Source organism: Notechis scutatus, chromosome 2 (assembly GCF_049901735.1).
Source record: "Notechis scutatus isolate UNSWTSFEM ecotype Mainland chromosome 2, rNotScu1.2, whole genome shotgun sequence".
Classification (NCBI taxonomy): domain Eukaryota; kingdom Metazoa; phylum Chordata; class Lepidosauria; order Squamata; family Elapidae; genus Notechis; species Notechis scutatus.
In genome coordinates, this window is record NC_142010.1 from 249,252,872 (window position 1) to 249,279,752 (window position 26,881).

At 39.0% G+C, this 26,881-nt stretch overlaps 1 protein-coding gene across 1 annotated transcript in view; it reads left to right on the plus strand.

The window, feature by feature from the left end:
• The window catches only part of ADAMTS12 (ADAM metallopeptidase with thrombospondin type 1 motif 12), a 187,079-nt gene that overhangs the window by 65,668 nt on the left and 94,530 nt on the right, over positions 1–26,881 (plus strand). Inside the window, exon 3 of the mRNA XM_087958535.1 lies at positions 2,785–2,956. Within this exon, the coding sequence (XP_087814661.1) occupies positions 2,785–2,956 (172 nt within the window). The remainder of the gene's footprint in view (positions 1–2,784; positions 2,957–26,881) is intronic.

Sequence of the window (26,881 nt, forward strand, 5' to 3'; positions counted from 1 at the left end):
AACGGAGAGGCAGTTTCTGAAGCAATACCAGAATGTTTCCTTCCTGCCTTCGTTACAGGATTGGGCCAGTAATTTCTTCTAACAACCGGTTCTCCAAACTGCTTAGAATGTTAACAACTGGTTCTACCAAATAGGGGTCCCACCCCTGCTTGATGCTTTTATATATGAATACAGGTAGTCCTAGACCAGGGGTCTTCAAACTTGACAGCTTTAAGACTTGTGGACTTCAACTCCCAGAATTCCTCCTCCAATCCAGTCATGTTATCCCAGGAATTCTGGGAGTTGAAGTCCACAAGTCTGAAACTTGCCCAAGTTTGAAGACCCTTGTCCTAGACTTACAACATTTCACTTTAGTAATGGTTCAAAGTTACAATGGCACTGGAAAAAAGGTACTTATGACCATTTTTTACACTTATGATCATTGCATTATCCACATGGTGACATGATTCACATTCAGATGCTTGACAACTGGCTCACATTTATGATGGTTGCAGGGGTCACGTGATCACCCTTTGAGGCCTTCTGACGGGCAAAATCAATGGAGAAGCCAGATTCAACTATACTGTTCACTTAACAAATTCCGTTAACAAATGTAGCAAGAAGAGTTGTAAAATGGGGCAAAGCTCACTTAACTAATTTCTCACTTGACAACAGTAGTGTTGGGCTCAATTAAGTTGAGGACTACCTGTACATGGACCTGAAACAGAAAACTGAAAGAAGAGGCGGTAATTACTCACCCAAGCCTGGGAACAGGTGAAGGATTCCAGTTGTGGGTAAATGCTAGTGGTGGGATTCAAATTTTTTACTACTGGTTCTAGGGCGTGGCTTGGTGGGCGTGGTTTGGCTTGGTGGGCGTGGCTGGTGGGCGTGTCAGGGGAAGGATACTGTAAAATCCCATTCCCTCCCCACTCCTGGGGGAAAGTTACTGCAAAATCCCCAATCCCTCCCCACCCCACTAACCTGCTTTCCAGCTCTGTTCTCCTGCGCAGGACAACCAAAGCAGACCCAGCCAATCAGCTGGGACTCAGGAGGCAGAGAATAGATGGGGCCCAGTCAGAGGTGGTATTTGACGGTTTGAGTTTGAACTACTCAAAATTTCCGCTACCGGTTCTCAAGAACTGGTCAGAACATGCTGAATACCACCTCTGGTAAATGCACAAAGTTTTCATGCCTCAAAATTGTATAGCTAATGAGACAGTTATGAGTGACATGCCTACTACAAACTGTTTAAAAGAACAAACTAGCCATGGTGTAGCAAATGAAGCATTTTTTTTAAATAACAGAAGACAGCTGGAGTTTTATTTGTGCTGATAAATCACAATTCTGACTCGACTTAGTGCAGAAAGCCAAGTGAAAGGATCCATGAAATATGTGACTGTTTAATCTCTGTTGCCACACATCCACTGAAGAGAAGCTTCTTCAGATAATTGGTTCTTCTGAAACTCTTCTCTCGGTTAAAATCTTCTTTAGAAAAAAAAATTCAGCAAGAATGGACTGTTTTTCCATCTGCTACTGATTCTTTGTTTTCTGTTAGAATTGCTTCCAAAATGAAAAGGGTGAATTTCATTAAAGGAGCTTATGTTCATCGCTCCCTCACTTTCGTTGAACTTTTCTCAATGGGTGGGCAGTTTCAGATAAAATGCTTAAAGTATTACTGAACAGCTCTACACCGTAAACAAACAAGGAAACAGGTTTGAACTTGGCTAAATACTTAACAGTATAATACTTGGTCCAGGATTTTGTTAACTGCAATGAAGTGCAATTATCATGTGAGAATATCATAGCAAAGAGTTGGGCTGCACCTGTTCCACTGACTAGAGCTGATCTGAAAGTTCTCTGCAAACTTTTGGAATCCTATCTAAAGTTGGGTCAAAGACATTAACCTCAAAGCCATTGGGTTTTTCTTGGCGTTAGGGACAGTGACAGTCTTGAAAACCTGAGCCAACTTTAGCAACTATTCTTTATAAATTTGCAGAGCAAGGGCAGTGGACATCGCAATCAGATTCAAGCTTGTAGCCCTGCCTTTCAGTCTGGAAACAGATTGGCATCATTCTTCCAAGCTGCGTAATTGCTGCTCAATTACATTTGTTCCACAATCCAAGCTTTTGCTCTCACCTCCAAAACAGCTAGCTTGTCATCTATCAGACGGGGTCCCAGGTGTGTGCTTGCAAGTGTATGGATTGTTTTATTGCATCCAAATATTATTTGGATGTCATAAATATGAAATACTAGCTCTATACCCATGCTTCTCTACGAAACTATGTGATCGGGCTTAGTTTTTGGGGAAGAAAATACGGGGAAAAACATGTGCCTCTGCCTACCAGGATCCATCAGTATTCATCTGGCTAGCGTCCTGTCAGTGTGTGAGAGAGTTGAGGGCTGTTTGGAAACTGAAACAGTATTTGCTGTGTGAGCAAGAAGGAGACAGCAAGGAGCCTGGGCATGCCTTAGCTCAACTGTTCTGTACTAAAGCTGGTTGCTGCTCTGAAACTGAAACTCCTCTCTTGTGTTTTGCATTTGGAAGAGATTTCTTTTCAGGTGGGGAGAGGGAGTAGAATTCCTTAGCATCAGAGCATGTTAATAATAATATATGAAATACTAATGCTTTGATGACCATTTTGAAAAATCCTTTCTTAGCGAGCAGCTAGAAGCCAAGAGGAACATACGTGCCAAATTTCAAGTTTGTAGGTTTTGTACGGTTCTGGAGATTTTGTGACGATGCGTGAGTGGTATTTTTCCCTTTTAGATGATGATTATGTATTAAATCCAAATATTTCTTCTTAGACCGGTTACTTCCACTTGCCTGATGGAGACTACTTTATTGAACCAGTGAAGAAATATGAATCAAGAGAAGGGGCACATCCACATCTAATCTACAAGACAAACGTCGTCCAGAAGACTTTGCAAAAACAGCCGGACGCCTGGACAGATAAGCAACGGAATTGCGGGGTGAATGGTACACATGTACTGTATATGCTTTTGAAATGAGTTGCTTGATAATCTATTTAAAATGAAGAAGCTAAGAACATCTCTCCCTCACCTTTACTTGCAGGTTTTTTTGTTTTTTGTTTTGCAGCTGGTTGGTTTCCTGTTGCAACTGGAAACAAAAAACTGGCGATCTCTTGGCCTTGAGAGGAAGAAGGATACTTAGTTGTTGTTTCTTCCTTACTCCTCAAGACTGATTGCTTCTGATTGCAGTTATTTATTGATTCATTTAACTTGCTTGTGTGCTGCTTCAGTCATAACTAACTTCCCGGTTAGAGCATCTCAGTGGTGGGATTCAATTTTTTTTTACTACCGGTTCTGTGGGCGTGGCTTGGTGGGCGTGGCAGGGGAAGGATACTGCAAAATCTCCATTCCCCACCCCACTAACCTGCTTTCCAGCTCCGTTCTCCTGTGCAGGGCAACAAAAGAAGACCCAGCCGACCAGCTGGGACTCGGGAGGCAGAGAATAGATGGGGGCAGGGCCAGTCAGAGGTGATACTTGCCAGTTCTCTAAACCACTCAAAATTTCCTCTACTGGTTCTCCAGAACTGGTCAGAACCAGCTGAATACCACCTCTGGAGCACCTGTTTTTATTCTAGGTGAATTCAAGGTGCTGGTTGTCACCTTTAAAGCTCTTCATGGCTTGGGACCAGGTTATTTGAGGGATTATCTTGCTGGTCACATCTACCTAACCCACTAGAGTGGGGAGGCAAGGGATGTTGTGGGTCCCATCCGCTAGGGAGATACACCTGGTGGGACCCAGAAGAAGGGCCTTCTCTGTGGTGGCTCCCTCTCTCTGGAACAACATTCCCCCAGAGATTAGAATGGCCCTCACAATAATACTCTTCTGGAAGTTGAAGACCTGGTTCTGCCATTGGGCCTGGGGAACCCAGAGTGGGATGGAGCCCCTTAAATGGCTTGTATGATGTGTGGTCACTGAGGTGGGTGGGTGGGTATAGGGGGTTATTTTATTTTATTATTTTATTTTATTAATTTATTATATGATCCTCTCTTTTATTAGTTTTATTGTTTTTTATATGATGTTTTTATATTCTTGTAAGCCACTTTAAGTCACCATGTGCGAATAGGCGGCAATATAAATCTCAAGAATGAATGAATGAATGAATGAATGAATGAATAAATAAACAAACAAACAAACAAACAAACATTGGAGGGTATAATTTCCCACTGGAGGGAGAGAAGGAGGAACACAATATATACACACGTATAATAATGTAGCTATGAACCAGAGGACCAGAGGTGTGAGGACCAGAGGTGTCATCAGAAGTTGTGAATGCTTCAACACCGGAAGTTTGTAAGAAGAAATTGGACAACCATTTGTCTGAAAGGGTATAAGGGTTTCCTGCTTGAGCAGGGGGCTGGGCTAGAAGACCTCCAAAGTCCCTTCCAACTCTATTTGTTCTTCTGTTATTTTGACATTCTTTCCTCTGGACCTTATAACCTTATAACAACTGCTGCCCACAGGGCCAGTTGGTTGCCCAACCATTCTTCTGATTTGGAATACCACAGAGCAGTTTTAGAGAGCTATGGCCAATGATCTCAAAATTTGAGATTAGTTGATATAGGTATTAGAAGTGAGCGAAAGAGTGGAAAGGAAGATAATGGGTGTATTCAGTTTTCATTGTGATCAATTCTTTTGACTAGTGACTTGAATATTCTCTTTTATCTCATCCAGATTCAAGTTTCTTATGCATCTTTTGAATTGTTCAGAACACAGGTTTTTGCCTCAAGAATTGGAATATTTCACCCTTAAGTGGTTTATTCAAATATTGCCGTGCAATTATTAAACAAAAGAATTCAACTGGGTTTTGTCCTACTGTTTGGAAATGAGAGCTTTGCAATGACTATTATAAAAGAAGTAGTAATGAACTGTGAGGAGGATTTGCATGAGTTAACTGGGATGATTCATATGATCCAAACAGGCTTCCTTGCTGTTATCAAAAAATGAATTCATTATGAAAATAAATCTGGTTAACAAAGTTTATGAACGTATCACAATTGTGGAGCTTTTTGCTTCACTCAGAATTGTTCCTGGCAACTATGTCCATTTTTTTAAATAAAGTAGAAAGGTGGAAAACAGAAATCAGTAAAAGTCATTTCACTTGTGATGGAGACATATATTAAAGTTATATTCTTTTTTTTAAATAAAGTTTTATTTTGGTTTTCACACATACAAAATACAAGTAAAACATTTTTTTTGAAAATAGCATGGTCCCGGGGTGAACTTCTTTATACAGACACAAAACTCAATTTCATGCTCCTTTTTGTGTTCTATTCCATATCTTATACTATACATTTACATACACTTAAACATTTTCTATATAGTTTTTCCCCTCTTTTAATTTTCTCAATTTTATTTTGATTATCTCATCTCAAATCATTATATTTATACTTTTGTCTGTTCTGTTTCAATCTCATATTATCTTTTCTCATTAAACAAATTTTCTCCTGTAGTTACTAATTGGAGTATGACACCTTTATATCTTTTAATTACATCATTCAACTCTTATTTAAACATCAATATATACCTTAAGGTTATGACCTTCAATATAATACATAATACATAACTTCCAATCAAATTCTGCTTGGTACATTCTTATAATACACACTATATTCTTTTTTTAAAAAAAAGATTATAAATATATGTAATTATAAACCCTCATTCCATTCCAATTCAGTTCTATCATTAATAATCATTAAAATCTGAACATCTTTAACACTTCTTTTCAATTAAATATCATACTTCCTTAAAGACACATATAATTTCCATAATTAATTTTTCCCTTCTCTTCACATATGTTTTGTAAATCATTAAATATTCATTTTGTTACATTTATTTATTGACAAGCATTCCACTGAATTACGATAGCTATTTTATCAAACATTTTAATCATACATTGTTTCATATTTTCTAAAATTATTTCTGTTTCTAATATAACAATATTATCTTATGTACCTTTGCAGAATCCCTTTTTCCATTAAATTTTCACCCATTATCTCTAAACAGGTCCTGTTTCTCTATATTTTGTTTCTGTCCTTTATAACTTCTTTTCCTTTCTTTCTTCCCTCTCATCTTCTCCCTTCCCTTTTTACCCCCTTGTCTCTCTATTTCTAATTCTCTCTTCTGCATTTCCCTCTTCTGTTGCTTTCTGATTTTATACTTATTTTTCACTCTATTTTGGGGGGGAGGGGGAGTTGTTTTTCCCAATCTTAAACTTTCCATTCTCTTTCCCCCCTTTCCTTTTTTCCCCCCACCTAAGATTACTTGTTCATTAAAGATGGCTTCTTCTTTGTCGCAATCTTCTTGTTCTGCAGGCATTTCTTGTTGTTTCTCATAATTCCAAATCTCCATTTCTAAAAACTGAAATACGAAGCCAAAAGAACCTCTCCCTTCTTGTGCATCTTCTTTGTACTTTTTAAGTTCCATTTTCAGTTCTTCTAAAAGTGGAGCCATTTTAAACAGTTTTAAACAACCACCCAATTGATTTTAGTCATTCAAATACAATAACCAAAAATCCAGAAATCATCAAGTAATTCAAATAGTCCCAAGTTATTTCTTCTTATTTCTTTTTCCACTTTCTCTTCCTGGGGTTTTTGTTGCGATATTTCAGTTAAGATGTATCTTTTGAAGTCTTGTTGAGATTTTGCTGTAAGTTCTTTTTAATTCCAGGCAGTCTCCTCCCTTCCAGATCCTGCCTTTTATTCTTTTTCTCTCCTTTCCTGTTTTCAAAAGCTTTTGATTATCCAGAAATCTTTATTCTCCCTTTGACTTTTTATTTTCAGCATTAAATGCCTATTAATGTCAAAGTGGATTTTTTTTCCAATTTCTTGCTTAAGTCTCTTAGCTGTCAGTATAGGAAAAGGAGAAAAAAAAGCCAAACCTTTTCCCCTTTCTCTCTCCTTTGCAGCTTAAAAATCTTCTTAGGGAACAATGTTATTGTTTTTTTTTAATAGTTTCAATTCCAGGGTACCTTATTTGTTGCTTTTGCTGTTTGATCTGGTCAACCAAAACTTTCTCTTCTTATCTTCCTCCTGCACATTCTTTTCCGGTCGAGTTCTTCTTTGTGGTGGCCATTTCTGACCACCGCTACAACCGCCTTCGGGAAAGGGAGTAATGGCCAGCTGGGGAGGAGAGATGCGGCTCTCCTCAACCCTGCAGGCAGTCTCCCCCTTCTTCACCACCTCTACGGGGTGGCTTAGCCTTGAAACCAGCCGGCTCGGGGTGCTCCAGTGGCGAGCACGGATCGAAGCCTCGCAGAGATGAGGTTTCAGTCTGTCGCCGAAGAAGCTCAAACCGGAAGTCTCATATTAAAGTTATATTCTTGATGAAGCTGAAAATGGGAAAATGTCAGGTTTATTCAGCTGTGGATTTACAAAATACCATTTTCATATGAATCTAAACAGGGTTATTGTTGTTTTCTGGAGTTTATTGAAGGCTAACTCATTCAGTGGACTTGAAACAAAGTTAGGGTTGAGTTAGCAAAACTTCTGGGTCACAATGTAAAATGTTATTGACTGACTGAATAAATATATACTGGTACCAGACGTGGGCTGCTGCAGGTTTGGACAGGTTCGCCTGAACCCCTTGTTCTGATTCTGTGCAGTTTGGAGAAACAGCAAATCGGACCACCAGCTCCTGCCTGCTTTGGGGGCCATGTTCAGCCTCTTTTTTGCCCCCCAAAATGGCCTGAAAATGGCCTGTCTTTTGGGCTGTTTTCAGGCCATTTTCAGGCTGTTTTGGCTGGAAAAACAGCCTGAAAAAAGGCTTGAAAATGGCCGAAAAACAGGCTGAAAAATGGGCGGGGGCAGGGCCAGCCAGCGGTGGGATTATCCCCAACCAGCTGAATCCTACCTGTTCCTTTGAGGCGAGTGGCCAGGAGGCGGGGCTAGGTGTGATGAGTGACATCACCCACCCAGTCACATGACCAACCGGCCATGCCTACCCAGCCAGAGTACCGGTTGTTAAAAAGTTTGCAGCTCATCACTGACCGGTACATCTTTTTCTCATCTGTCCTAAAGGGGTTACTTTGCGGACTGAATTTAACCATGGTAATGGTTTTACCATGGGGTCCTTGGTGCTCTCTGATCTTGCCTCTATTCTTTCAGACATTTTATTACCCAATTAGGTAACATTAGTGCCTTTGCTGAGGTTATGTGTTTGATGTTTTTTTCTTCCCTTGTGAATTTTATTCCTTTGAAGGTATTGTTGATATATACCAGCCTAATCAAGGAACACTAAGAAACTTCCCACCAACACTGGCAAGGCAAGCCATTTGTATATAAACAGAGTGCAAACTCCACTCTCTTTGTAGCACTGATGAAGTTACCTAGCTGGGTAATGAAACATCTGCAACAAAACAATCAATCTCAAAGGGCACCCAGAACCCCACAGTTGAACCCTGAGCTACAAATATATTCTTCTAATGCAGGCATGCCCAACTGTGTAAGCCATTGGCTGCATGTGGTTCTAGTTGGCTAGTAATGTGGCCCCACAAGACAAAAATTAAACAAAAATCATAAACAAAAATTAAAAATAAAGAAGATTTATTGGTATATATTAACTACATTATATAGTTTATATGCTGCCAAAGACAATTCTCTTCACTGCGGCTAAGGCAAGACAAAAAATTGGGCACCCACCTTCTAATGGTTTTACCACACAATAAATAGTAGTTGCTTCAGAAAACTGAATTGGATTTGATGGGAGGGTAGAAATGTCAGCTATTAAAGTATTATTGATGTATTTTTCCTCCCATAAAATAGTACATGTGGGATTTTCTGCCTCCAGTGCCTGACTGATTAACTGGACCAAGCTGGACTTGGAGTCCGGGGTTGGAACCTTTCATTGCTTTGCCTAACAATAGCAATAGCACTTAGACTTTATATACCGCTTTACAGCCCTCTCTAAACAGTTTATAGAGTCACTGTCAAACTTCAAAAGCCTCTGCTGCAACTATTATTGATTCTCAGCTTGCCAATGATCTATTGTGGGATGGAAGGGTAGATAGAATATAGCTTCCAGACATCAAGATACCAGCTGTGAGAACCAAGAACACTTTGGCAGGTGTTTAACAAAAAGACTTTCTCAAAACAATACCATTGGACAACGTGACCTGGTCTAATAGGGGGAGGGGAAGCCTAAAACGTTAACTATGTGGGTTTGCATGGGAAATGGTTAGATCCGGTTTTTCCCTCATCTGTGCTGAAATGATGTACTCAACAAAGTTTTGCATTAAGAGAGTGGATCGTCTTGGCCGCGCTTGTTTTGGTTAGGTTCATCAGTGTGGAAACATTGACAGTCAGCCTATTGCCTCCAACAATCTAGTTCTCATTTTACTGACCTCAGAAGGATGGAAGACTGAGTCAAACTAGAGCCAATGAGAATCGAATTGCCAAACTGCAGGCAGCCAGCCAGCAATCAGCAGAAGTAGCCGGCAGTCTACTGCATTCTAACCACTTGCACCACCATGTCTCTTTAACTAGATGGTATCTTGACCTGTCCCTACAGTATACCAAATTTCTAATAGGATTTTAACATGAGTGGTTCAGTTATGCCAATGCCTCTCACAACCAAGGATAACTGTCCCCTAAACTATCCTGGCTTCTAGGAGTTCAAAGGACTCATTTCAAATCTTTGCTAAGCTTCACTAAAAAAAATTCTTCTTTAAATATAGATTATATAATGTTTAATTGAACCAGAAGCCTATAATTGAGTTATATGAAAGTTGGCTTCCAGCCAAACGGGCTGCAAAAATGATACATATTAAGTGGGGGAGGGAAGGAAGATAATTCATTGTCCCCCAGCTATGATGCTCCAGCTTTATGTGTCAAATTCCTTCTGAATTTAATCATGGGCAACATCTGCCAGCACCAGCTGTTCCTTTCTAACTGCCTGTGGAAATGAATGTCTTGCTTTGCTTTTATTGCACTTGTGCAGGACATCTAAAGTTCTATTGCCAAATGAAATGTTGAAGGCTTAAGAACTTGGGATCTCGGTGTTCTAAAATGAAAGGGAGAATTCTGTGGCTTGTTAATATACATATATTTATTTATCCCAGCCTAGTTCTCAGGAAAATGATAAATTATCTCACTTATCAGAAATGGGAGCAAGACCTAGGATACTGAGATATTAGTACATCCTAAACTTCTGATGGTTGAAATATTTTTCTTGATATCTCACTTTCCTCTCATACCACAAACCCTGTACGTAGGAGAACAATGAATAATTTGTTCCCCCTGAAAAACTTTGGGTGAAATTCTCAGGGCCCTCCAGAGTTTTGTTGTTAAATAGTATTTTTAATATTGGTTGCCACAATGTAAAAAAGCTGTTGAGACTCTAGAAAGAGTGCAGACAAGAGCAACAAAGATGATTAGGGGACTGGAGGCTAAAATATATAAAGAACGGTTGCTGGAACTAGGTATGTCTAGATTAATGAAAAGAAGAACTAGGGGTGATGTGATAGCAGTGTTTCAATATCTCAGGGGCTGCCACAAAGAAGAGATGTCAAGCTATTCTCCAAAGCACCTGAGAGCAGGACAAGAAGCAATGGGTGGAAACTAATCAAGGAGAGAAGCAACCTAGAACTAAGGAGAAATGTCCAGACAGTTAGAACAATTAATCAGTGGAACAACTTGCCTCCAGAAGTTGTGAATGCTCCAACACTGGAAGTTTTAAAGAAGAGATTGGATAACCATTTGTCTGAAATGGTATAAGGTTTTCTGCCTAAACCGGGGGTTGGACTAGAAGACCTCCAAGGTCCCTCCCAACTCTTCTCTTCTCTTCTCTTCTCTTCTCTTCTCTTCTCTTCCATTCCATTCATATGACAAAAGAAAAACTGATGACATACAATATAATCATACTAGCTATATGTATGCATACTATATGAGTGATTTGTTTATTCTTCACCCATTTCTTGGCTCAGGGATATGGCTCCCAGTTGTGGTGGAAATCCTATCTGAAGAAGTTGAGCTAAATGGAGGGGTTCAGAAAAATCTGCTTTCTTTTTTGAGCTAGCAAAAGAATGCAGAGATTGCCAGGCGATTAGCAAGCAAAATCAAAGTCGTAAAAAGATTACACTAAATTCTAAGGAATGTAGGATGATTGTGATCATGAAGGTATGGAAGTGAGGGCTATTATTTTTGGAAGCAAGAATGTCAGATTGTCCAAGGAAGAGAGGTCACATAGGCATCAGTTTATCAATGGCATATAAATACCTTATACATTATCTATTCATGTTGTTGTAATAGTGTGATTCTTCTTGTTTTCGAAGCACAGAAATAATGTATACAGAATAGTACAGTTGGAAGGGACCTTGGAGGTCTTCTAGTCCACCCCCCCACTCAAGCAGGAAACCTATACCTATTTCAGAAATGGCTGTTCGATCTCTTTTTAAAAACCTCCAGTGATGAAGCACCCACAACTTCTGAAGGCAAACCATTCCACTGATTGATTGTTATAAATATCAGGAAATTTCACCTTATTTCTATGTTGGATCTCTACTTCATTAGTTTCTATCTATTGCTTCTTATCCTGCCTTCAGGTGCTTTGAAGAATAAGTTGACCCCTTTTTCTTTGTGGCAGCCCCTAATATATTGGAAGACTACTGTCATATCACCCTTAGTCCTCCTTTTCATTAGATTTGACATACCCAATTCCTGCAAATATTCTTTATGTTTTAGCCTCCAGTCCTCTAACCACCTTTGTTGTTCTTCTCTGCACTCTTTCTAGAGCCTCAATATCTATTTTATAAAGTGGCAACCAAAACTGGGTGTAATATTCCAAGTTTGGTCTTACCAAGGCATTATAAGATGGTACTGACTCTTCACGTGATTTTGATTCTGTCACATGAAGTGTTGGTACTACTTTATAATGCCTTGGTAAGACCACACTAACAATATTGCAACCAGTTTTGGTTGCCACAATATAGCAAAACTGGTTGCAATATTCCAAAAGCCTGGATAGGTTTATCTATTTTTATAGATTTTTGTCTGAATCAGCAAAATTGGAGGATCATAAAGTGGGATGAAGAAAAGCAAGCATAAAAATCAGGACCAGAAAGCAAATCAGAACTGGAGAAGGGATGGGGAAGTAGCTAAAAGTCAAGATAGGGAAGGCAATCAAAAACTTCAAAAGCATAGTTAAATTTAGGAAGAGCACAAAATATCGCTGGGTGTTGTGGTTAGCCGGCAGCAGGTGCGGATGGCTGAGGAGAGCGAGGACTCAGATGAGGGGCCAGGACCATTAGGGAGTGGACTGCTGCCTTCAGAGATTGTGGGGGCTGGCAGCAGTGATGAGGTTCCTGAGGAGCCTGTGCCAAGTGCGTGTGCATGCAGGATTGCTCGCAGGAAAGAGCAGCTACAACAGCACGGGCGACTCGGGAGTAAGTCTGCAAGGTAATGGCCCCCTTCTTCAAGAAGATAAAAGGCAGCTGTGCAGTGAACGTTCCTTGTAGGAAGCAAAGTCGTTTTGAAACTCAGCCTCGTCGACATTCCAGTTAGTATTTGAAGACTCTTGTGTTGTAAACTATTTCTTATCTGTTGTTTTTTGGCAGCCTTGCAAAAACTTGGCAGGGCTCTTCCTTGTCGGAGCTAATTAGTTGGAAGCAGCCTTTTATCTGTGAAGAAACAGGATTCATAGATGAAACATTAAGAGGTTGTGCTGTTTGCTCTCTTGGAACCAGGTTTGGGTCAGAACAGTGGGACAGGAAGCCTTTTATAGTCTGGGTTACTTAGAAGAAGCCTGTGAATGATGGGAGCAATCAGTTCAGGACGTGAACTAGTTTGACTGAGAACCTCCATGATTCATGTTCTGAGACACCTGCATATTGATGGAACGCCTGCTTGTTTTCTGCTTCCCTCACCAATGATCTTTCATACTCAAACAATGTGAAAATAAACAGAAAAAGAGTCTAAGAATCAGAAGGATGTTCAGCTGCGATGGCCTCCTGAACCCTCTGCCAGTAAAACGGAGCTCAGGAGGGCCACCCATGGAGAGCACCATTTTTAGCTGCAACGGCCTCCTGCAACCAGGGGCGGGATGCAAATATTTTTACTACTGGTTCTGTGGGTGTGGCTAGGTGGGCGTGGCCATGTGACTGGGTGGGCGTGGCTTCTTCTTCTTTTTGCAGCACCCTCCCACCACGCTCCGTTCTTTTGTCTCCTGGGCCTCAGGGAAGCCTCCTGGGAGGCTGTTTTTGCTCCCTGAGGCCCAGGAGGCCAAAAACGGAGTGTAGAGGGGCTGTACAGCACTCCCCTGTGCTCCGCTTTTGGCCTCCTGGGCCTCAGGGAAGCTTCCTGGGCGAAGCAGTAAGACAGCGAGGGGGATTCCAGCACAGCTGATCATCGGAACAGCTGATCATCAGGAGGAAAAAAAAGAAACACTGGTTCAGCCAAACCAGTAGCTTTTTTTTTTTTTTTTTACTACCGGTTCAGCCAATCAGTAACATTTTTATTACCAGTTCACTCAAACCAGGCCAAACGTAGAATGCCAGCACTGCCTGCAACCCTCTGCCAATGAAAATGGAGCTCTGGAGGACTGCCCTCCCGAGCTCCATTTTCGCTGGCAGAGGCACCACAGGCCAGTCCAGGGTGGCTCCAAGGACCAGATCTTAGAACCCCACGGACCTTGAGCTTGACACCCCTGAACTTGATAGAACAATTGTGGCCCTAGGCTTCACCTAATCTTTCTGGATATCTGGTACAAGCCTAATGTTTCTTTAGGTGTTCCAACTTAGTTGTGCAGCTAAGAGTGGAAAGATGTGATGGAATACTCTCCAGATTCTTAGGAGGAATGGAGTACATTCCAGAGGAGCAACAGACAATGCAGTTTAGATAGTTCAGGTGAGAGGAAGAGGGTGAAGACAGCTCCTCCTTAATAATTCCCAGAGTATATGTTTTATGGGGCAAATAGTCTGCTTTAGTGTGGCAAGATTCCTATGGGGTCGTGTAAGGGTCATGTAGGGGTCATAGTTGCCTCTACAGGCAAAAGAGGAAATGCAAATCCTAAGTGCTTGTCTGAGCTAATTTTGTCAACCTTTTGTTTTTTGCTTATCTGAATTTCTGTCTTGATCCAGTCTTTCTGAATGGATTACCAAATCTGCATTTCTAAAAGCTGGCCTCCTCAGTTTCTGCTTGGGGCATGAAAACTGTGGCTGGTTTCTGAATAGGCTGGTCCAATCCTTCTTAATGGGCACAAAATATTTGCTGGGGGCTATTAAGAAAGATTGAGTCTGCTTTCTGTTTTTAAGAGCATGTTTCTCCATTTCTCCTTTTGGGAAATATAATATTTTGTCTCTTTTAATATTCCTCAAATATTTCACTCTTCTGGAGATTGGGTGCTGACTTTCTACATTACTACGAGAGTGTGATGGCCCAGCAGTAAAAGACACTGAGCTTGTCAGCTGGATTACAGGATCATTAAACAAAAAAAAAATGATCTGCTATCAAATCAGTTTTTATTCTAGTGCCCACATAGATATTACAAATGTTTATAATGAAATAGTAAGAAAATAAAAAGGTGAAACTCAGTAAAGAGAAGGTATGGATGTAAGAAAGTTATAACTGATACTTATATTCCGTGCTTATACCTATTACTTACTGCAATTTTATAATGCAGCATTGTACTTAGAGACATTATATTTGTTCTTGATACAAAGCAACAGCAGGATTTGCTTTATAGGGTAGCAAAAACTGCATGAAGTACTATTCCGCCTATCTAGTTATAAGTATGAACGTGTAGGTGTAAGTGTGGGGTGCAGGAATTTTTTGGCTATGATAGCCGAGCTCCACTGTACTAAAAACTGAGCAGCTGCTGCTGTCTTTTGTGCAATGTCAAACCCTTTGTAGCTGGCACCAAACAGAGTTGTAAATTGGTCTTTTTTTTTAAACAAGTTTTATTAATTCTTCAAGACATACAATACATAAATACACACAAACAGAAAACATAAAAACATAAAAGATCTCTTTTCTGAAAGTTGCTTAGTCCTGGGTTATAACTCTTGGTACAGACACAAATTCAAATTCATATTCCTTTTATATACCATTTCATATCTTATTAACATTTTCAATTTTCTATATAACTTCTCCTCTCTTTTAAATTTTCTCAATTTTATTTTATTTATCTCCTCTCAATTCAGATCATAATATTTATTATTCTTTGTCTGTTCTATTTACAGCCATCCATTTATTTTTCTTCTTTAAAAAAGAAGAAAAACTTCTCCTGTACACTATATGGAGTATGATGCCTTTATCTCTCTCCCCTATATTTATAATACTTAATATAAAACACATAACTTACATTGGGATTCTGTCTGGTACATTCTAAAATTATACTATGTTATCAAAAATGATACAAATCTATTCATTAGTATTGATATTCATTTATATCTTTAACGTTTAACACATTACTTTTCAATTAAATCATATACTTTTATGGGAGCCCTATTTTCCATAGTTATTCCCCCCCCACATCACTTATTATAGCTCATTATTTCATTACGATGTTCCTCCTTCTTCTACTTCAAATCTCTCATTTCACAAAAACATTCGCTAATATACCATAGTCTAATCATTAATATTAACAATCTTAAATATCTTAAACATTTTATCCATTTCAATTAAATATCATGCCTTTGTGGGAACAGTTATGCTTTCCAAAAATTATTACCACCCCCCCCCCCAGATAACAATCTTAAATCATATTTCATTACAGTATTTCTTTTTTCTTAACAAAAATTTCACTAGTTTATGTTAAATATTTTATCACATTTTAAATTACATATTATTTCCAATTTTCTATGGTTATTTCTAAATACAAATATAAAAAAAACAGTCTTATGTACCTTTCTAGAATCCCTTTATCAATAAAGTTTATCCATTATCTCTAAAAAGCTTTTGCTTCTTAACATCTTGCTCCCCACCATGAGGGCTTCTCATCCCTTCCTTTCTCCCTTGCTTCTTCTTCTCCTTGTCCTCTTTAACCCCTTGTCTCTCCACCTCCCTTTTATTCTGTTTTCCCCCTTTCTGTTGTTTCCTAACACAATGTCCCTTTTTCACCTTATTCTTCTCTTTTTGGGTTGTTTTTCCAGATCTTAGAGTCCTCTTTTCCTTTTTCTCTTCCTTTTTCCCTTCTCCAACCAAAGTCATTTGTTCATCAAAGATGGCTTCTTCTTTGTCCCCTTCATCCTGTTGTTCATTCTGCTTCACATAAGTATAAACCGCCATTTCTAAAAATTGAAAAATAGTGCCAAGACCATCATTCCCTTCTTGTTTTTCTTTTTCATATTTTTGATATACAAGTTTCAATCCATCCACAAGTGATGCCATTGTGTAGAGAAAAAGTTTTTCCAGACAACCACCCAGATGTTTTAATCAGAAATAATTCTCAAAAGTTCCAAAGTCACCAAACAATCCAAACAGGCTGTTTCTTTTAAATACCTTCTTCTTCACTTTGTCTTTCTGGAGTTAAAGTTTAATCACAAAGTTCTCTTTCAAATATATTTTTTGGAAGTCTTATTGATGTTTAGTAACTCTTTAAAATTCTAGGCAATCTTCTCCTTATTTTCAAATTTTGCTCCAATTTTTTCCCCTCTCCCTTCCTACTCACAGCCAAAAAGATTTCCCTCCGCTGTCACTTTAGGAAGGAGAATGGAACAAAGAAAAAACTTTCCCTTTTAAAATATTCGCAGCTTTTAACTCTCACTAGAGACAATGCATACTTAGCAGCCTTCAAGATTCCACCAGGTCACTTTCTCTTGTCTTGTCCCAGTTAGAAGCAACTTTCACTATTCTTCCGACTTTCTTCCTCCTGCACCTGCTTGTCCGGCTGTAGATTTCTTCATGGCGGCCATTGCTGACCGCCGTTCCTCCGCCTCGGGAAAAGGGGGTTTAGCCAGCTGGGGAGGGGGTCTGCATCACCCCCAAACCCCTTTCCGGATCCCCCCTGTCTTCAGATGCCTCTACGGGGCAGCTTTATCCCCCAGATCCAAACGGATCGGGGGAAACTTGGCGGCGAACGCAGCAGGGATCGCGCGGTGTCGCGAATCCCTGCCGCCGCCGAAACCTTGCAAACCGGAAGTCCCAGAGTTGTAAATTGGTCTTGTGCCTCTTCCAAAACCTGACAGATCTTTCTCTTTCTTTCCCCGTTTTTTCTCTTTCTTTCCCTTCCCTTCTACTCCATCCCCCTCCCAACTCCCCCTCCCTTTTTCATTCTCTTAAAATTCCATTTTAAATATAACCATGTATTAATTTTTGTTAATGTTTTAGGTAGTAGTAATGCCAACATATTTTAAAGATTAATATACTGTTGGGATCCCTGAATCTATAGAAATTTCCTTTTGAAGTTTGGAGTGCATGTGAAAAAAAATATTAAATTTGTGATTTGTGAAAATTAACAGTCCAAAGGTTTCTGTAAATTCTTCTAAGGCTTTCTTAATATTATCAACTGAATGAGAAGCATTTGAGAGCATCAGAACCATATCATGTGCAAATAAATTTAAAAGAGTTATCTGATTCCCCAATGTTATCCAAACTTGATAGATAGATATGCCCTCATATGGCAGATTCTGATTAGATCAAGATCCTACTTTGCTGTAAGGAATTCTTGTTGAATTATGGTAGATATCCATAGACCTCTCCTCTTCTGAACATGTGATGAATAAGCTGAGAGCCAGGTAATAAGATATGGGATATGATGGGTTTTGGACAGTGGTGGGATTCAATTTTTTTTACTACTGGTTCTGTGGGAGTGGCTTGGTGGGCGTGGCAGGGGAAGAATACTGGAAAATCCCCAGTCAGAGGTGGCATTTGCCGGTTCTCCGAACTACTCAAAATTTCCGCTACTGGTTCTCCAGAACTGGTCAGAACGTGCTGAATACCACCTCTGGTTTTGGGAGGACAGAAATGAGAATGACCAGGAGCTAGTCCATGGGATACAAGCAATTTCGCACACCCATGCACTTTCTTTCTCCTTTTGTGCAAGAAAGGAACTATCATGAAATAGTCTGAACTCTGCACCAATGGACTTCTCAGCTTGTTTCACAAAGGGGCAGAAAATTATTCTTCTATTTTTGTGCTATGGTGGCACAGTGGTTAGAATGCAGTATTGCAGGTTAATTCTGCCCACTGCAGTTCGATTTCGACCGGCTGAAGGTTGACTCAGCCTTTCAAGGTTGGTAAAATGAGGACCCAGGGGGCAAATATGCTGACTCTGTAAACTGCTTAGAGAGGGATTTAAAGCACTATGAAGTGGTATATAAGTCTAAGTGCTATTGCTATTGTAATTGGAATTGCATATTGGAATATGCGCCATTTAGGATAACTGTTCTATTTTAACTTCTCGACAAAGGATGAGAAGTTTATGAAAGTTTCCACTCCCAAATACCAAAATAGCTATGGGTACTCTGCACTGTAATTGGTTTGAGACTTGAGGTAAATAAATTATTATTTCATCTGAAGTAGAAAAATGAAGCTGGCATTGCTCTCAGCTCCCCTGCTGAGGAGACCTGGAAATAGTGAGATGATATACTGTATAGACACTTGCTTTATCTTTGTATAGATTTTCCCAGCATGATATACTACTAAAAGCTACTAGTTGATTAAGTGTTTGATTTTCAGCAAGCTAAAAACAACCTTTATTTTAAAAATTCTTCTCTGACCAGTACATCTTCCCTCAAAAGATCTTTCCCCACTGTCTCTTCCACCCTCCCCACTTTTTTGGCTATGTTGTCTTGGATTCTCTTGTCAAGTTGAGCCCTGAAGCCAACCAAGAGGCACTCCAAACAATAAGGAAAGGCAATTCTTTTATTTTATTGGGTGTTGTTTCTGGCATTAAACCAAGCAACTAGAAGTGTTCCCCCAGCAGTTAGTCTGCTTTTTGAGTCTTGCTATCTACAGAGCAATGAATTGTGCATCGATCTAGCTCTTAACATTGGCCATATAGTTTCCAGTCTTAATTTTTTTGGCACCTGCATGGCTGCTGCTCCCCAAATTGGACATCTGTTTGAGAAATGGAGACATGGTCAACAACAGCTGGCCGGAATTAGAGCCAAACTTCCATTTAAAAAAAGTAGGAATAAGGCAGCTAAACAAGCATCTTGCTGGCTGTACGGTCATGACAAAGAGCACAGCTGATTGTACTTCACTTTTGGAGGGATTAGAAACAATAATTTATAATTGGTTCCTATGAATTCCTCTCCGATCAAAGGTAGAGATGTATGAGGACCTATTACAGGCCCCTTCCATTTCTATGAGATTATGATTTTTCTGGTGGATTCCTCAGTGACAAATCTTGTTTAGAACTGAAAGGTCATTAAAGAAATCACCTTTTTGATCATTCAAACAGTGACCTTTTACTTGTTCTTACTTGGAATTCTCTTCTTCCAGGAAATTCTAACTTTAATGCTCTGGGGAAATTAAGTCCCCTCTTTTTTCAGTCTCAGTCCATGAATTTCCCCATCTCCACCCCATTTTTTCTTCCAGTTCTGCCTTTATATTAAACAAGAATCAATTTTTAACTGACATGGCAAGAATGCTATGAATTGTTGTTCAGCAACCTCTGGTGAACATGGGCACGAGCTCATTCACGATTTCTACCATTCTCCTGGCTGCAAACTCCACAATGGCAGTTTCTACCTACGGAGAGTCTCAGTCATCCAGGTCATGATTGTCCCAAAGTTGTTGTTGTTGTTTTTTTCAAGAGGCAACTGGACTTTCTTTGTTTTTTGGAAGCTTCTTGGAGGCGAAGCAAAACGTCTTCAAGGAAAAAGCAAACAAAGTCCAGTTGCCTCTTGAAAAACCACCTTTGGGACATTAGACCCCGCAATGCTTTTTCTTAAAAAAAAAAAAATGAGAATAATTTTTGGTTTCAGAATAAAGATATTCAGAGAGTTGGTTTCAAAGCAAAGAATAAGTTTCTTGCTTGGGACTCTAAAGCTTTAACATAGAATAGAATAGCATGGAGACATCATTATTCCATAAAATAGAAGCAAGTATGAACAAGTATGCTGTGTACTTGTTAGAGATAAAGTGTATTTTCTACTGATGCACTTTATATTGAACTTGTTCTAGAAAAATAATTATGTATCCTTTTTGGTTTTGTTATATCTTAGGCTCATTATTTTCTCAGTTGTTACATTCTGGACAGAAAGTATACTCTCTCCTGTTTCTTTGGCCGCAGTCTTTGTCCTTCTCCCCAAGTTCATTCTGTGCTGAATTATACTTGATTCTGATTTTTTGCAAAAAAAAAAAAAAAGAAATGTAAAATTTATAAATCATTTATTTAAAAAAAGTGAGAAAAAGAAATTATTGGAACAGAAACTTAACAGGCAAGATTGTTTTATCTGTACATTATTCATCAATGATTAAAATATTTTAGAAGTTAGCATAATCATTTTTAAGTTAATGTTAATGAAGTTCCAACTTTTGCCCTGTGGAAGTATGGCGGACTAATAGATCCTAACTGATGACTGGGAATTCTGGGAGTTGTGGTTCCAAAAAGATTGGGGAAGACTCTGGTGTATTCCTCTAAACAATGAGCTTGTAATGTAGTCCAGATTCCCAAAAGGGAGAGACTGCTTTCCAGAGGATTAAGAGACAGCGAAGTTTTCCTCCTGTTTTCATTTAGATACAATGCCAATAAAGAAAAATTAAAATGAATGCACACTGAGAAGAACTAGATGAAGCAGTTGTGGCCCTAGGAGCAAGAGACAATGCAGTTTAGATAGTTTGAGTGAGAGAAAGAGGGTGAAGACAGCTCCTTCCGAATAGAATAGAATGGAACAGAATAAATGGAATGGAACAGAACAGAACAGTACAGAATCAGAGATGCTATTCAGCCAGTTCGCACTCAGTAGCAAGAATTTGGCGTGGGTCGCCGAACTGGTAGCAACATGTTAGGGTTTGAGGATTAACCCCTAGAAAAGTATTGCAGCAGTAGTCAAACCAGGCAGGGCCCCAGAGTATACACACACTGAACACAAACACTGTTTGTAGTTTAAATAGTTTTTAATCCAGTTAGAGTTTAAGCATTGTCATTCAGTCCATTAAGTCATTCACAGTATTTCCATCCAGTAAGACTCACTAGTATAGTCCAGTTAAGAGTCCTTGCAATATCTTTATCAGCCGATAAAGATATCTTCTCCTCCTCCGGTTTCACTCTCCAGAGAAACAAACGCTGGATATTCAGCAAACAGTAGCAAACAATAACAGTTCAGTCACAGGCACTCACAGTCAGTAATCACAGTTAGTCACAGTAACACACAGTTACTCGCAGCAGCACACAGTTACAGTAACAGCTTTCCAGCTTCTAATGCTTCCTTATATTGTAACTTCTAACCGCACCCTTAATCGGCTAATTGCCTGCTGCATTGTGCTTAAAGTGATAAGCACTTAAACCATGATATCTAAGTTTTATATATTTATTCACCCAAACCATATTTGGTATCAATGTTATACCTAACATACTCCCCTTTTGGGTGAAATAAATATATAATACCTTTACAATCTAATTCCATATTTTTCACAACTCTCTTGGTGCTTACTGGCACCTTGGGCTTTAGTAAAATTATCAGCTAAATTGTCCTCCGACATACAGTACTCTAGCTAAATCATCTTACTTCTTACAGATTGTCTCACGTTTAGGTATCTTAGATCTGTATGCTTGCTCCTTGTTTTTACTCCAATATTTGTGGCCATTTGAATTGCTGCCTGATTATCTTCATGTATAATTATAGGATAATCTACAGTTATACCTATATCAATTAACATTTGTTTATACATTATTAATTCTGTACATAACAATGATAAACAGGAGAATTCTGCCTCCATAGTAGACAAACTTATATGCTGTTGTCTTATTGACTTCCAGCCTATTAATGTCTTACCCAGCATTATGGCTGTTCCTGAAGTCGACTTTCTAGTGTCTCTTTCTGATGCAAAGCTAGCATCTGCATAAGCACTCAAAATTAAATCACCCTTTGGTTCTAAATACAATGAATAATTCATTGTCTTTTTAAGATATCTTAATATCCTCTTAGCTGCAATCCAGTGTCTTTCACATGGTGCAGAATTGAATCTAGCCAACTGATTCACGCAGTCACGATATATCTGGTCTAGACCAATTACTAATATAACTCAAACTACCAATTAAAGATTGATAAATCACCTTATCAAACTCAGGGCTTTGTACATCAGTGTTGCTAAACTCCTGACTCATTGGAGTCTTAGCTGGCTTACAAAGCTCCATCTTGTAATCTTTTAGCAATTTGCTTATCTTATCTTCCTGAGATATCTTAAAACCTTTCCGTGTTTTCTTTATATTCAAACCGAGATACTTCTTTATCTCCCCTAATTGCTTGATCTTTATTCTCTTTCCTAATGATGCTATTATTTTATTTGCTTCATCATTAGTTTCAGTTATCAATGCAATATCATCTGTGAATAGTAATAATAATGATACTTTCCCATTTGTCTCCCTCTTAAACAGACATGGATCGGCTAAACCAGCTTTAAATCCTATATTGTCTAGTTCCTTTACAATATACTGGTTCCATTCATAGCCTGATTGTTTAAGACCATAGAGGCTTTTCTTTAACAACCAACAATCATTATTATTCTTACTTTCACTTTTAATACCAACAGGTTTTTCATATAAATAGTATGTTTTAATGGGGCGTGCAAGTAAGCAGTTTCACATCTAGATGGTTAACTATATAGTTTTTACTAGCTGCCCACACTAAAGCTGCTCTCAAGGTTGCTGCCTTAAGACTAGGTGCAAACACCTCATCGTAGTCATTAGCATTCTGCCTAAAACCTTGGGCTACTAACCTTGCTTTATGGATTAAATTACCATCTTTATCTGTTTTTACCTTAAATATCCATTTGCAGCCAATGGATTTCTTTCCTACAGGTAATTTGGCATTTTCATACACCTTCATATCACTTAATGAATTCAGTTCCTTATTCATTGCTGCATACCAACTTTCTTTTTCCTTATTAGGATACTTTTTAATTTCTTCAACAGAATTAGGAACTTGATTAATCTGGCACACTGTGTTAGCCTGGTACCTATCAGGCGGTCTAGATACACGTGTAGTTCTTCTGGGAATTACAGGGCTTACAGGAGGACTTTGTTGAACTACTACCTGTTCATCTTCCTCATCCTGTTCAGCTATTGAATCTGTTTCTTCCTTTATGGGCACTATTTCATCCTGTATTTGTCTCTTTACTTTATTTTTAAAGTTACAGGGATAACTAATGGGATTTCTATAGGATTCAATAATTACATCTTTATTGACATCCTGTTCTAATTTCTCCCATCCTTCATGTTCTAGAAATTGGGCACTAGCACTACATAACACTTTAGATGTGCCTTTCTCCCAAAATCTATATGCCCTATGGTTTGCCTGATAACCAACGAAGAAAAATCTTTTAGCTCTATGTTGCCCTTTTTTCTGATTTGTGCAGGAATATGCACCCATGCTGGTGCACCAAATGTGTGCAGGTAACTTAGGTCAAGTTTCCTGCCATGCCATCTGGTGAATGGAATTTCACCTGTTGTTGTATTAACAACGTTGTTCAATATGTTATTAGCACACATTGTAGCCTCCCCCACAAAGAATCAGGTAACCCAGAATCATTTAACATTGTTCTAACCATTGCCTGTAGTGTATGGCCTCTTCTTTCAATAAAAGCGTTATGTTCTGGCCTGTATGGAGCAGACTTCTTATGCTCTATTCCAGCTACCTTAAGTCTGTTCTGGAATTTGTTATTAATAAATTCCGTGCCATTATCTGTCACCAGGGTTATCAGTTGTCGCTTAGACTTTCTTTCAGCAAACCTAAGCCAATTGAAAAAATGTTGATATGTTTCAGTTTTGCTTTTCATTAAATAGCAAAACCCATATCTAGAATAATGGTCCATAATGCTCAGTATATATCTAGCACCCCCATACTGGGTTTCTTTGGACCTATGATGTCTGCAAATACTACTTCTAAAGGTTCTTTTGTTTTGAAACCATTTAGCCTATTTGCAGGCAATACCTTGCTCTTATCTTCACAGCAAACATTACAACGCAAATATTTATCACAAGGTTTTAACCTTATTCCTTCAGATAACTCAACTGTACGTTTTAGCATTTTAAAATTTACATGCCCCAAACGCCTATGCAATAAATGGATACATTCATCATGAGGCTTTATATTATTAAATACAGTTTGAGCCTCCCTTTTCTTACTATTATCTAAGACATATAATGTTCCATTTAAAGCTGCAGTTACCCTTTTGTTATCTTTTTCAATTATGCAATTATTATCCTTAAAAGTAATTACATAACCTAATTTATCTAATACCCTTACTGAAAGCAAATTAAACTTTAGTTGCGGTACATACAACATTTTTATATCCTGGTTTATGTACGGACAACGTGCAAAACCTTGACCTTTCGCTTTCAGGTTCCAGCCATTGGCAAGAGATATATGTTGAGAGCTTGTAGACATTTTTATAAATTTTGTCTTATCTCTTGTGATGCAGTGGGATGCGCCACTGTCAACCACCCATAAATTATTCTTCACATCAGAGTTGCTAAACGTGGCTAGTTCAAATGCTTTCTTTGGCTTTTTTACATTCTGGCTTTTTCTCTTTTTGCAGAATCTTGCCAAATGTCCTCTGCCTCCACAATTAAAACACTTTTTAATTGTGTATGCCGTTGAAGATAAATTCTCTTCTTCCAGGTGCTTTACTTTGCTTTGCTGGTTTCTTACAAGCTTTGAAGATAATTTTCTTCTTTCTTATCTTCTCTCAGCTCGTCACGCTCACGCCTTCTTCTGGCTTCTTCTAGTAGCCTGCCTGTAATCTCGGTTAATGAGAAACTTTCTTTTGGCAATACTTCCAACGAAGTCACATAGTCATCATAGCTTTGATCTAATGAAGATAATATTATGTAGACTTGTTGCAGTTCATTAAATATAAGCTCTTTTTCTTGCAAATCTTGAAAAATGCTCTTCATACAGTTTAAATGAACTAACATATCTCCATTCCTCTGAAGATGCGTTGAAAAGCTTACGTGTAAGATTTATATGTGCTCCTACACTGTCCCGAACATAAATCTTCCTGAGGTTCTCCCAGCAGTTTGCAGCATTTTCTTCTCCACGAATATGGACAAGCTGCTGATCACAGAGAGTCAGTCCTATGATGCATAAAGCCTGCTCATTCTTCAGTTTAAAGTCTTGTAACTTTTCTTTATCATCATCATTAGCAGGATCCCATCTACTCACATCTGGTGGGTTTGCTATAATGTCCCACAATCCTTCTCTCGTGAGAAGTAAACTACATTTCATTGACCATGAAACATAGTTTGTTCCATCCAGCCTGGATATCATGGACAGTTGTGACAAATTTACTTGTGCCATTGCTCTTCAGATATTTTGACTATTTTAAACTAATTAAAACAGTTTGTTTTTACAGTAATGTGCAACTCACACCAACTCTCTCTGCTATATCCTGGTTAGTTAGACTATGCTGCTGGGCCCATAACCAATGTTAGGTTTGAGGATTAACCCCTAGAAAAGTATTGCAGCAGTAGTCAAACCAGGCAGGGCCCCAGAGTATACACACACTGAACACAAACACTGTTTGTAGTTTAAATAGTTTTTAATCCAGTTAGAGTTTAAGCATTGTCATTCAGTCCATTAAGTCATTCACAGTATTTCCATCCAGTAAGACTCACTAGTATAGTCCAAGTTAAGAGTCCTTGCAATATCTTTATCAGCCGATAAAGATATCTTCTCCTCCTCCGGTTTCACTCTCCAGAGAAACAAACGCTGGATATTCAGCAAACAGTAGCAAACAATAACAGTTCAGTCACAGGCACTCACAGTCAGTAATCACAGTTAGTCACAGTAACACACAGTTACCGCAGCAGCAGCACACAGTTACAGTAACAGCTTTCCAGCTTCTAATGCTTCCTTATATTGTAACTTCTAACCGCACCCTTAATCGGCTAATTGCCTGCTGCATTGTGCTTAAAGTGATAAGCACTTAAACCATGATATCTAAGTTTTATATATTTATTCACCCAAACCATATTTGGTATCAATGTTATACCTAACACAACATATAGCTGGCCACGCCCCCAACCCGGTCTCCCAGTTTCCGCTCACTTGCTTGCCCTGCCCACCCGAAGCTCGCTGCCCCACTTTAAAGGATGACTGCTCCCCTGCCCTAGCCATGCATGTTCAAGCAGCCACTTGAAAACACATGACTGTGGGTGGAGCAGCGGTCCGTTAACCTTCAAAACTGTTCCAAGGCTGGATTCTTCATGGACACTAGAAGTATCGCTTCCCCTTGTGAGTAAAGTGCCTGGAGCCAGAGGGAAAGAATGCTGGGGGAGGGGGCGGAATCCAGCCATGGGGAAGTTTGCAGGAGCTGCAAATGTAAGTCTGTTAACCTGCAGAACTTCTCCAATGCTGGATTCACTTCCCCTTGTGAGTAAGGTGCCTGGAGTGAGAGGGAATGAAAGCTGACAGGGGTGTGTGTGTGTGTGAGAGAGAGAGAGAGAGAGAGAGAGAGGAAGGAAGGAAGGAAGGAAGGAAGGAAGGAAGGAAGGAAGGAAGGAAGGAAGAAAAAGAAAGAAAGAAAGAAAGAAAGAAAGAAAGAAAGAAAGAAAGAAAGAAAGAAAGAAAGAAAGAAAGAAAGAAAAGAAATAGAGTGTGTGTGTGTGTGTGTGTGTGTGTGTGTGTGTGAGAGAGAGAAAGGAAGGAAGGGAGAGAAAGACAGAAAGAGACAAAGAAAGAGAAAGAAAGAAAAAGAAATAGAAAAAGAGAGAAGGAAGAAAGGAAGGAAGGAAGGAAGGAAGGAAGAAAGAAAGAAAGAAAGAAAGAAA